This window comes from Manacus candei, unplaced genomic scaffold (genome assembly GCF_025592945.1).
Source record: "Manacus candei isolate 608988 ecotype Guabito, Panama unplaced genomic scaffold, ASM2559294v1 h1tg000028l, whole genome shotgun sequence".
NCBI classification, from domain to species: Eukaryota; Metazoa; Chordata; class Aves; order Passeriformes; family Pipridae; genus Manacus; species Manacus candei.
The window spans coordinates 31,722,728-31,735,819 of record NW_026138076.1 but is presented as its reverse complement, the minus strand read 5'-3'; the positions used below and the strand labels follow the sequence as shown (position 1 = coordinate 31,735,819).

The following is a 13,092-nucleotide window of genomic DNA, read 5'->3' as shown; positions in this document are numbered from 1 at the left end:
GAATTTTACCCATGGGGTTTATTTCTCAGATGCTCAGTATCCTGGCATTTACTGCACCTCTTTATGGACCATTTCAGTTCTTACTTAAGTTCTGAATACATTTTGGTAGAAACTTCAGTGGCTCACTAGTCCCCCATTTTCCAGAACATTTGAGAATAAATTGAACAGCATTAGTCCTGAAAGATTTATGTGAAACTTTGCTGACAGCCTCCCTGCACTGTGAAACCTGGCAGTATTTTTGATCAGTTACTAGTTATTCTAATCAGTTATGAAATGGGTTATCTCTTGGCAATTCAGTTTCCCTAAAGTTTTTGTATTTGAGCTGCAGCTCCACTGGAACAAGTATTTGAAGAGCAGAAATAGTGTAATTTGATTTTGATTCGTGATTAGCATGGTAGGAGTGTGTTGTTTTGAAACCTTAACTTTAATATTGTACTTCCATATATGATTAAGGTTGAGTATTGAGAGGGTATTTTTTGAGGTAGGCTGGGAGGAAGAGGGAAGCCTCAGCCTCACACGTTTTATCGGGACAGAAAAGTGTTAGAGATTTTTTTTGTTCTGAAAAATACTCAGGTGAAAGATACTCTTAAAATGAACTTCAGAAGAAGCAAATATTCACAAAATGTCTTCTAGTAGCTGATTTTTCAACTAATTGTCTGTCATTAGGGGCATTTAGGACAGAAGGGGATCAAAAGTAAAAGCAGTGTGATATTTTACTGACAAATGGTTAAAGTATACAAGTACAAAGTTAAGTCAACAGTATCAGGAGCAGTCAAGCTCCTGGTACCGCAGTAACACACACAGGCGTTGTACCACTGACAGCACATGAACTGTGTTCATGGCTGGCCTTGTCTGCTCCTACTGTTTCAGCAGTGTGGGTCACCCTGGCTGAATTTCAGCCTGTGCCACCCAAGCAGCCCTTCAAGCTCTACAGATGCTATCTCACAGAAACTGGTTTGCCCTTCAGCCAAGGGGTAAAATTGGAATTTAAAGGGCTAGATCGTTAAGGAGCACATCGAGCACAGAAGGAGCACTTGGAGGTCAAACCAAGGAAAGAAAGAATCAAATCCAGAAACTGAGTGTCAGTCTCTGTTGTGCAATCTGTTTTCACAGAATCAGCTAAATCTGAACTGGTGAATTCCACTTCAGCTTTTGCTCCTACCGCCACTATATCCACAGTATCTGGGAAATTACTTAAACACAGCTCCAGAGAACAGCATGGGACCGGTGCTTCCAAAAGGCCAAAGTCAAAATGTTCATATATCAGATACATGTGCCAGAGTAGCTGTCCCAGCTGCACACCACATGATGTGTCAACTGCTTTACATAGGGTGGGTCAGGAAGAGGCTCATTAAAGACAAGCACTACAGCTCTGCTTGCAACATCTCTGCATCCTTGTCCAGTTTTACACCAAAAAAAAAAAAAAAAGATGCTGGTTTAAGAAAAGGGTTACTCTTCATGAAGATTGAAACCCGTACAGAAAGGCCAGAGTAACTGTGTTTGGTACATTAGATACAGATGCATCCCTGACCTTTCATATAATTATTTCATCGTTGATGGAACAGTATAAATTCTTCTGATTTAAGTTTTCTGTAACAATAATTATAACAAATTATTCAGACAACCAAACTCAGACTATCTCATATAGGTGTTGAAAAAGAAGTCCTTGTCCCTGAGCATGCATCGCACTGCAGGAGTCTCAGACAGACAATTTCCTCTGAGATGAATTTCTCTCCTGTGTGGAAAAGGCCATGATCCCACTCCCTAAATGCATGCAGAACCTAATTCCCACTGAAAACATTCAAGGACTTAGGTACATAAATACACCTCAAATTCATCCTATCTATAAACAGGGTCAAACCTTTCTGTGCAGAAGTGTGTGGTACTTCTTGGATAAGAAGGGCCATGAAACAGCACATTTTACAAAGTAAGGAGCTGAAGTGTAGAATTTCACAGCTTGAACTTGTGTCTGTGGCCAAATTCTTTTGGTACATCTGCTGGAAAACAGTGCTGGAGGGGAGTGATTTACATCACTTTTTGGGGGGTACTGAATTGTCATGACCATTAAGGATGTTACCCTCGATGTACTTGAAAGCTGTTCCAAATAAGACATCGTTACATGGCTGTTACAGAAGATAATATGTTTTCTCTCATTTTAGCCATCCTTGATCCTTCTGTTCCGATCTTTTAGCTCTAAAATAGACCTCAGTCTCACCAAACTCAAGAGTGACAGCTGCACTCCAGACCTAGGACTCACACCCCACTATCATACCTATTCATACAATAGATGCCCTGACTTCTAGTCATCTCAAACCTTTAAAACAGAGTTAAGACAGTGCTATCCTACTCATCTGTTTGTTCGTATTGGAGGAGGATGTTGTGGGTAACTCTCTGCGACAAGAGCCTGAGAGCAGATACCCTCTCTGTTGTTGAGTGGTATCTCGGCTAACTGGGACTGTCTGTGGTACATGTCTGTTCAGAAAAACGGAAGATTTTCAGAGTGTTAATCCCTGTTACACAGACAATCTGTAGTCCATTTGCTATTAGTGCTTTTTGGTTTTATTTTTTAACAGGGCCTTAAAACATATTTTTCCTTAAAATGACAACATTTTTTTCTGCCTTCTTTGTTTGTGGGGCTTTGTGCACTCATAAACAGTTTAAGAGTTCCCTTCACACCTGCACTGCACATGTGTTCCTGTAATAAATATTCTCATATCTATCCTTCACTGATAACTTAAGAGGACAGTGTTTAAGAGAAGGCATCATCCTTGCAACTGTAATGGACAAAACCAAACCCAAATCCCAAACATACAGCAGTGACAGTGAGGCCAGCATGCCTGGAGAACGAGGCAACCTCCCTAATGGCCTCAGAGTTAGAGCAGAGAGGTTGAGGGGAAGGCAAGCAGACCTGCAACCCCTTTCCAGCTGGCATATCCTGCTGAAAGGCACAAGGAAGCAGCCTGTACCATCCCAAGATTTTGCTGCATCTTTTATTGTCCCTCCTGGACTCTGTGTTGCTTTTTTTGGAAAATCATCCCCAAAATGCTTCCCAATTAGCATAATCTGAGCTATGCTGAAGCTATGCTGCTACTCAAAAACATCTTGCTCAGAAAATGCCCCCTGTAGTCTTGTTTACACAGCGGGGGAGTGGATCAGCATGCATTAGATTGCAGTGCCGTGACTTCTCTTCTCGTCTGCCTCGTGCTGGTTATAACTCTGCTTGCGCTGGCATCACTGACCAGGCCCCAGCACGAAGGCCTCAGCAGAAGGAAAACCCTAAGTCAGCCTAACCACAGAACAGTTTGGGATTGGCAAAAATTTCCCAGCCTCTTTCAGTTTAAGCAGTGGTACAAAGTCTGAGAGAAATTTCCCTCCACAGAGAAAACCTTAATCTTCTGGTTAGACAACATCACACACTACAATTTGATACTTAATAAATTGTCATGAAGCTATAACACAAGTATTCACTTGGTCACTTATCCTTTTAGCAATAAAAAACAATTGGGACTGAAATTCAGTTGCAATTTGTTGCAGCTGCTGTGGCCAGGACCCCCTCAGAAAGTAATTTCCAGAGGATTCTTCTTGTTAAAAAACTATTTTCTTGGCGAGGGGTGGGATGTCTGGAAGATAACAATGGGGACAAAACCAAGCACAGGCGTTTACAAGCATTCCTAAAGAGCATTTTTAAAACTCTGTATTTATTTAAACAATTATGAAAACATTTTATGCAGCTAAGTAGTTTAGTACTACCACCAAAACATAAAATAGACTTTTAAGCCTAGGCAGTTTTCCCCTTTACCTGTAAGATGACACATGAGGCAACAACATTTAGCTCCATCCTGGATAAAGTGTGGAGAGAGGATGCTAACCTCCTGGTTTCTCAGTCCTTCCTTGGTTCCCAAAATTTCCATTTTTCAGTTCTGATCTACACTCACTCTCTCTCCCCACTACAGGATTTGGTTATGAATAATATACATTGTAAATTTAGTCTTTGGGGAGTAATGGGAACTGAAAGGGTCTGGAAGCACAACATTCAGTCTCGCTGGGCAACCCCATAGTGTTCAGCTCACACGTAATGATTGGTTATGTGACTCAGATGGTATCATTATTGCTACCTGAGTGGATGAGAAACTGAAATTTAAGAATAATAGGTCTGGTAAAACATGACCATTTGGCATCTCCTCTCTCCTTCCCTCCTTCCTGAAGAATGACAGGGGAGATGATGTTTGAAAAGAAAGTATCCAGCAGCTAGTACACACAGGAAAAGACACAGCTCAGTCTCTGTGTTCTGGGCAACCTAGAGCCTCAAAGGATAGAGAGAAACACAAACTTTTGTTTTTTAGGATAGAAAACAGCATCCTGAGTCTCCCAGGAAATTCACAATGAACTGGATAGGAGGCAGGCTCTGCTTTTTCATTTTCAAGGCGAAAGAAAAGAATCAAAGCAATATGGCAAGCTCTGCAGTATATACCAGCCCTGAGAGGACAGGACAGGCCAGCAGAAGCTTCATTTGGCCATTTTTCACTCAGCTGTTACTGAAGAGACACTCTGCAAAGACAAATGGTATGCCAGCCCATGGCTCTTGATGCTGACCATCCAGAGTACTGTGGCTGTACTTCATGAAACACTAGAGTTTTGCAGTAAAAAAAAAAAACAAAAACAAACACAAACAAACAAACAAACAAATAACAACCAACAACAAACCAAAAGCAACAACCAAAACAAAATCAAGTCAAATGAAAGCAAAAGGGTCAAATACAAGATGGTAACACATCTCAATGCCCTTTTTTTTTTTAAATTTTTGACACAGACTAAATCTTTCTGATACTTCTGAAAATGAATTGAACTAAGTTAATGCCAACTACATTATTTAGGCTTAGCATTTTGCATTTCTGCTAGTGCTTTACATACAGTTCTCTCCCCTCCTTCCATAGACCTTGTTTTACAGCAAAATGTCCAGTTTAGTATCTTTCCAGACTGTCAAGAAGAGATGCACCATTTTCTGTAGGAATATACAGAAAAAAAAAAAAAAACACACCAAAAAAGCCCCCCACAACCCAATTCTGGAAGCTGCCTTGCTTTGTCCAAAAGGAAAAGTAAAGGAGTTCTTTCCCCATCAGATTCATTACTTCCTCTGATGCTGTTCTAGTTAAGAATGAGATTCCAAGAATAAAAGTTTCCTGCTGCAACATAAATGTATTTTCTTCCCAATTTCTTTAGGAGATCTCCACTATAGGCACTTCAGACTTGCAGAGAAGAAATCATGCTGACAGCAAGTCACTGCTTTACTCAAGGCAAGCTGCCAAAACACGTAGAACTGAACCCTGTCCTCTCATTCAGTGGACCGATAAATATGCTTTTAAAAGCATGCACAGCCTGGTTCACACTTACATGATGCACAGAGAATGAGGCAGAGGGCTTGCAGAGTGAAGCAACACCTCATTCCCGAGCATGTGCAGAACAGTCTGTCTTTGCTTACTGCTAAAAATGGTAAACCGGTGCCATTTGCACTACACATGTGCAACATGCATGTCTCAAAGATTCATTACCATGCATATGAAAATTCAATCATATCAAAGCTAAACTTTGAGAAAGTCCCAAGGGGCTGAACTGTGTGCTTATGTGCTTTGAGGGGGAAAACCCAACAACTTGTAAGCTTTTTTTTTCTTTTTGTAGCACTGCCCTGCTCTTTCCGTTAGTAAGAACAAAATAGCTGCTGAATGAGTGGACTCCATGTTCCCACTGTCTGTTTATACCCATTTATTTTCATAATTCAAGTTTTGTTTCTGTGAACACAAGTGTATAAATCATAGATGGATTCAAGGCCGATCCCAAGAAAACTGTAACTAAGATGAGCAAAACTCACTATTTTATGAAGATTGCTGTGCTTTAGTCATTTAGTATGAACATGTGTATACTTTTAAGCCATCTCACTCTCCCCCGACACTACTTTATGGAGCTCGTTCCGGAGCAAAGGATTCTGCAATTAGCTTGGAAGTATAATAAATTCACCTATTTTCACATTTCATTGCAATTTGAAAATTGCTAGTGTTCATGAAATTTTCTATTAAAATAAATCTGCCCTTCAATCCAAAAGGGAAAAATTTCACTGAAGAAAAGTGATGGTTTGGGGCACACACTGTCATTACATATCCTATACTTGATGAAAAAAAGAAGAGAGGAAGGTTGATGTTCTTGAATGAAAATTAAGTCTTTTGAAGACAAAATTAATTTTAAAAGAAAAAGAAACAAACCTTCTGATCTTTTGGCTTTTGTGTTGATCTCTCATACCCATGGATATAGAGCTCATAAAAGCTGGTTTCAACCTAAAGGTACTAGAAACACAGCCTAGAACATAGTAATGAAAGATGAAGATTTTAAAAGAATTATCCTCAGTCACTAAAATAAAACCCAAAACCTAAAATTCTTAATACACCTGGAGTTTTACAAATGCAGGAATAGCAGAATGGTGGCTTCTAGCTTTCTTCACCATTTCTGTAGTGTCATATAAAATTAATATCTTCAAATCTATAATAAAAGTTTCATGACTGGAGTGCTAAAATCGACATGAAGCTCCACAGCATCAGGACATGGTGACAAGCCAGGTGGCAATAGTGGGCCACGCAGGAGCTGCTGGATCCAAGTCTAGTGTACCACCCCCTGACTCTTGCCAGCCATGACCAGTGTGTGCATTTGGGGGGTAGCAGATCTTGGTAGGGACTGTGGAAAGGGAGCTCTCTGCTTTGAAGGTGTTCTCCAAATTATCATTTTTACATCTATATAAGACATATTTGGATATAATCAAAAAAATTAACAGATATACAAAACCTGGAGAGGAAAGCAGTACTCAAAAAGCAAACAGAAGCAGAAGCTTCATGGGACTCCTCCTTTGCAAAGTTAAATTCCTCCTAAATGACATTTCCAGGATGATGCATTTGTAAGTACAACTGTAAAAGGACCAAAGGCTCAGCTGACAAACCGTGAGATATGAAGTGCTTGCAAGATGCATCCGGTGTTGAGATAATTAAAATCAAAATTAAACTTGTGCTATATTTGCATCTGCAAAGCATCAGTTAATCAAACATAATGAGTTAATCAGACTCACTTTTCTGAGGGCAAAATGTAATCATGCTTCATCATTTTTTGTGTCACTCTTAAACTCTGTCCAGACAGAAACTAACTCTTCCTAAGTACTTGCACACCCAGCAGCACAAGAGAGTTGTAGAAAACTTCTAAACATTGTTGCAAAGTTAATAGGAAATAGTTGTAGTAAAGATACTTTAAAGGGAGCCTTTGCTCTATATTAAGTCAATTAATAATAACACTTTGAAGAGAACACCAAGCATGACCCAGGAAGGAAATAATACTCTGCATTTCATTTTTGCAATTAAGAGACCAGTCACTCGGTTATTTAGCAAGACTGTTGCCACTAAACTAGTATGTCTCCCAGATTCCTAACAATAAACAGCAAGAGCAAAGAATAGATTCTCTGATGACCTCTGCAGATTTAGCAATTCTGTATTTATTTTTTTAATTAAAAAAAAAAAAAAGGCAGCTATTGCTGGATGTAATTTCTAGGTATTGCAACTAATTTATTTTTAATGCCATGGAGAAATAATTTATACTGTCTTGGTTACTAGTTATTTAAGATATTGTGGTTACATTTTTTGTGTCTTTGGTACATTTTATTGTAACATTGTCAGGGTACTGCATTCAATTACTACATCTCATGCTGTTTTACTTGCTAAAAGCATCATCCAAACATTTTCTAGCAAGTTTTTGTGGGTAACTACATCCTGTCCAAGAAACACACGTATGTCCATGCGTTAATAGGTATGAGATCAGTATCAAATTAGTGATTTGAATTAATGCTTCTTTGGTTTGGCTTCTCTGGTCTCAAACCTCTTAGCTCAAGCTGCAGTGGAGTTTAAAAAGAATAAACACATTTTTAACATTAAACCAAGTGTATTTGGAATACTAAGGCTTATCTGATAGCCATCTATTGCACCTCTACCATGTTAAAACTTGACCCAGCTTTTCACTCCTCTCTCCCCTTTCCAGACCACATTATCTCTTAGTCAGCCCCACAGTTGTGCGGGTCCCCTCTCCTGGCTGTCCCAGTTCTTCCCTTTATTGCTGCTGCTCCCATCATGTGCACAGGGGGAGGGACAGTTCCAATGAAAAGCACAAACCCAAACAGCTATGCAGCAGCAAAGGGAATAAGAGACACATCTTGCTGAGGAAAGAGCTGAAGCAATGGTTTGTGGCCAGGACATGGAAAGGGCAAAAGATAATAGCACCCATGGATTGAAGAAGGAGATCAGTTAAAAATAAAGTTTGGTAGGTCACAGCCTACTAGATCATTAAAGGCAGGTGAGTGTGAAGGAGTCCAAACCCCAGCACTGACAGAGGGAACAAGCCTCAGAGGAGAGAGGGGACTATAATCCAGAGGCAAGAAGTCAAAAAGATGGTGAAGTGAGTTAAAGAGGCTACAGAGCCATTAACTAGGAATCTATGGAATGGCTATTCTTTTCAGTCACAGCTACAATATGTGGGATTTTTCCTTTCAAGTTACATCTCTGTTGTTGAGCTAGAGCACTCACATGGGAGAGGTTACCCAAACACAGTGGAAGCTACAGCTAACACGCAGAAAAATTAATTCAACTTCATTGCCAATTATGAACCTATTCACTGTATCATAATTATCTAGAGAGATGATATATCCAGAACAATTTCCCAGAGAGGCTACACTACTGTGTTAGATGTCCCTAGAAGCCATTTCTCTAAATCAAGTTTTGAAAGGAAATTCATGGCAGACAGTATAAAATACTGACCCCCCCCAAAGTAACCTAGACTAACATGCACTGTTAGTCTATTTCTGAGCATATTTTTCCCTTGTGCAAATGCTGTAGATACTTTCTGATTCTCTGTGAAATGGGAAAACATTAACAGTTTGCAGAAAGGGGAAAACAGGAGAGACAGTGAAGAACAGTGAAGAGAGCGAAATCTCACCGATTTAGCACATCAGTGCTTCTCATTCACTGCTGATCCAAGGCAGTAAAGGGAATAAGAATAGAAAATAAATAATATTCCTTAGAAAGACATAAAAGTGTCTTACTAAAATCCACATTTGCCCTGCTAGTCTCTCTGCAAGCCGGATCAGCTTGCTTTGCTCATGTATTTTCATGAATTTGAACTGGAGCTTTGCCCGACAAAGGAGTGCTGGATCTTCCCTTTCTGGGCAGAAGCACTGTAACTACCAGCTGAAATACATCAGCACTGTAGATAAGCCATCAACTATTGTATCCGTTGATTTATTGCTGATTAAAACTCCCAACTTAGTCCCAGTCCTGAGAATTAACATAACTGAAAAGCAAATAGGTTACGGGCTGATGGTCCTTTTATCAGTTTTGGTGAGAGCACTCTGATTTTCAGTACATGTATGTGCAGATTTGAAAGCACAGATCGGAGCTGTCAAAACAGCAAAATTTTATTAATTTTCCTTTAACTTGTATATCCTTGGTCCTTACTAAAACTATTTCCTAGTTTGTAAGCAAGACACTCAACTCACCACTTAGTGTTGCCAAGTTATAAAGGATACTCTTACTTTTGAGAAATTATAAATTTCACTAATTCAACAGATCATTTTAGAAAGAAAAGCATATGCCTGTTCTTTTGCAAGTGGCATAGTAAACTTCAGTGCAAAGTCCCATAATCTAAACAAATCAAGCACTAACTTAATAAGAGAGTACTTTAAAAAAGATTATGAAAATGTCATGTCTCAATTGGTTGATATACATGACACCGCTGTTAAAAAATGCAGGGGCTTACCAACCCTGCAACTGGAAGTATCACCAAAGAGAAAACATTATCACAAAAGATAATATTTTCTCTTTTCTTTTCTCTTCTCTTCTCTTTTCTTCTCTTTTCCTTTTTTCTTTTTTTCTTTTCTTTTCTTTTTGCTTTTCTTTTTTCTTTTCTTTTTTTCCTTTTCTCTTCTTTTCTCTTTCTCTTTGTTTTCTTGTCTTTACTTGTCTTTTCTTCTTTTTACTGCAATTCTGTTTTAACTGCTTCAGATGGACGGCCGAAAGTAGCATCTACAATTATTGGGATCAAATCTGTGTCATTTTCACATACATCTGTGTGAGGCCATGCAGGATCCGGGCATGGAGTCTCAGAGAGAGAGGGTGAAATGAGTGCTGACAGCCCTTGATGGGAGGTCAGTTCTCACTCCCTGGGAGTCAAAGCCACCAGTTCTCTGGGGGTCTTTGGTTGTGCTACAAACACGACATGTTAACATGCATGACATCTCTTCTACCGCTACAGATACTTACAGTGCTGTCTCTCACTTGAAGTGTGCCTTGTGAGTTCTAGCCAGTAACCAGAAGTCCCCAGCAAATCCCAGTCCAGGCTGGCCAGTTAGGGGCAAATCTTGCAAATGCCACTGGTGGGCAGTACAACTTGTTTTTCAGGAACTGGGTGAATTATAATCGATTACTGATTACATTGCACTGAATACACCTTGAAGTGCTGAGGATGATGTACATAGGGGAGGGTGGCAAGACCTCCCGAAAAGGCAAAAGGCTGTACAGCACAGCCTCACAAAACTCATGAGACTGATAGCACTCAGTGGAAAACTAGGACTTGTACATTGACGTTTTGTGAATACATAGAAAACGAAAGAAAATCCAAGGAGAACATACAAGAAGGTGTATTGGGCTCCTCTATTTCCTGAAGGTGATTCAACATAGCAATTGTTACAATGCGAAGTAGAAAAGAGCACAGTTCTTTAGTAATATGAAACTTCATTACAGCATCTGTTACTAAACTTTGCTGAGAGGTAAGGAGAGGCAACCAAATTCTGGGTAAATTATAAAACAATTGAGTGGCTAGGGAAAGAAAGCTTGGAGGATTTTAAAAGCAAATTTCTCACACACAAAAACCAAAACTATCACTACTGTTATTATGCCTGCACATAAAACCAAATGATAACATTCAATTATCAGGAAACTGATGTGAAACACTTCAGCAAATTCAGTGAATTACTTGAATTTTCAGTTTCTCTTCTGCTTTAAGGAAAATGTAAGCAAGATACAGACCCTTCAGGCATTGAGTATTTTGCCTTTTTAATGCTGAATGTTGGCAGCTCCCTTGCTGCTACACTGTTGCTTATGAAAAGCAGCTGTATTTAGAGATCCTAATAATACCCAATAGTATAAAATCTGTATTTTCTGAAGAAGTCTACCTCCTTCAACCATCACAATGTACAGCATGCATATCATCCAAGTCAAGATTTGAGAGGAAAGAAGAGGACTGATAGCTTAAAATGCTGCCTTATAGTTTACCACAAAGATAGCTGAATGAAGACTATTTTTTATCAGACTTCCAAGTTTGCAGGCAGGGTAGAGACAAAAGAAGACTGCACAAGCAAGTCAGGGTCTTTTTTTTTTTCCATAAAGTTTCTCTAATCTTTTCTCTCTTCTTTACATTCAAACTCTCATAACAAAAGAAAATTCCCGCAAACAATAGAGAATATTCTGGAAAAAAACCTAGAATTTGTTTCCCGTCATATTAAGCAAATAACTGTACCTTAAACTATACCACTGGCGCATCATGCTTTTTTTACCAGATCAATTTGCTGGGTGTGATTTTTAAAACCAAGTTTGTTTCGCTGCTGTGAACAGTTTTTTACTTCATGCTCAAATTTTCCTCACCTATTCAAATTCAACTCATTTAACTGTCTGAGAGTTAACAAGAAATTTCTTTTTTTACTTCTAGCAGCCCTTTGAAGGAGTCAAACAAAGAAATGCTGAAGATAATAATTTTTTAGATTGCTCTTTCTTCCATCAGTTATTAACCCTGCAGAGAAAGACGAATGGTTTAAAACCTCCCACCTCCCACTTGCAGAGTTCCTAACGCCAACTATGAGATGATATGGTCCCACAGTTCTTAACACCAATTATGAGATGATATCGTCCCAGACAACCCTGATGAAGTAAATTAATTGATTTAACACTTTAAAGCTCTGAAAAAAATGTGAGGGGAAGACCAGCAATTATTCGCATATAGCACACAGATGGACAGACACTTGAGCAATGAAGCGATGTCCTACCTCTCCTTGCCGGTGATAGTGCTTGGGAGGTTTTCCCATCTGTTCTAGCATTTTGCCCTTCTTACTGCTAGCAAGCATCAGTCCCTGGTGGATGCCTGCAGATCTGTTGGTTGCCTGAGTTGGAGCCTCCCCCATCAGGGTGGACTTGATGGAGTTCACCTTGGAGCTGGAGCTGTCTAGCTGGGAGCTCTCCACGATCAGGACCGCGGCTAGTAAGAGGAGACAGCAGGAGCACTTATTCCACATCAGCACGATCATCTCCCCTCCCCCAAAATGATTATCCTTTCTTTTTTTGCCTTTTTTTTTTTTTTTTTTGCAAAGAAAACAGAAGAGGGGGGAAAAAGTTTTTAAAAATATCTCCCAAAGTTGTTAACAAAGCAATGGATTTCAATGCCACACACTCAAGTAAATGCTGTTCTAAAAAACAGAGGAGAAAAATAATTTTAAAAAAGGATCCCCTAGGAAAAAAACAAAATGTGTCAAGTCTACAGGCACTGAGCAACTATCAGGTCTGTGAAGTGATGTCTTTTTCCTCCAGGTCCTCGAGAAGTCCAGGCAATTCTTTAGTAATTGAGAGCAATAGGCTGCGAGGCAACTGCACCCAGGGCAGCTCCCCGCCAGCGCAGGCAGCAGCACATTTGCTTAAGCTTCAGAGGAAGACTGAGGAGTTACTTCCCCCCACTCCTCCTTTCTTGCTGCACAAGCCAGCAGAGAGGAAACTCAAAACAGATCCAATCCAAGCAGCACCGGCAAAAGCTGGGCTTAGTTTTCTTTCACTCTCTCCCCCCTCTTTACTTTTTATTCCCCTCCTCCTTTTTCTTTTGCCTCAGCCTCTGCAGTCAGCAGGAGTGAAAGCACCCGGTCTCCTCCTCCTCCTCCAACCCTGTCGGTGCGACGTGAGGGGTTCTGAGCATCCGACGGCGTGGGGAAGCCCCGAGACTGGCCCCCACTCGCGGCGGGACCCGGTCCTAGAGGCAGAC

At 40.0% G+C, this 13,092-nt stretch overlaps 1 protein-coding gene across 1 annotated transcript in view; it reads right to left on the bottom strand.

Moving 5' to 3' along the window:
- The window catches only part of DKK2 (dickkopf WNT signaling pathway inhibitor 2), a 43,727-nt gene extending 30,858 nt beyond the window's left edge, over nt 1-12,869 (bottom strand). The window contains exon 1 of the mRNA XM_051789704.1: nt 12,113-12,869. Within this exon, the coding sequence (XP_051645664.1) occupies nt 12,113-12,370 (258 nt within the window). The 5' untranslated portion in view covers nt 12,371-12,869. The remainder of the gene's footprint in view (nt 1-12,112) is intronic.
- Nucleotides 12,870-13,092: the final 223 nt, after the last annotated feature.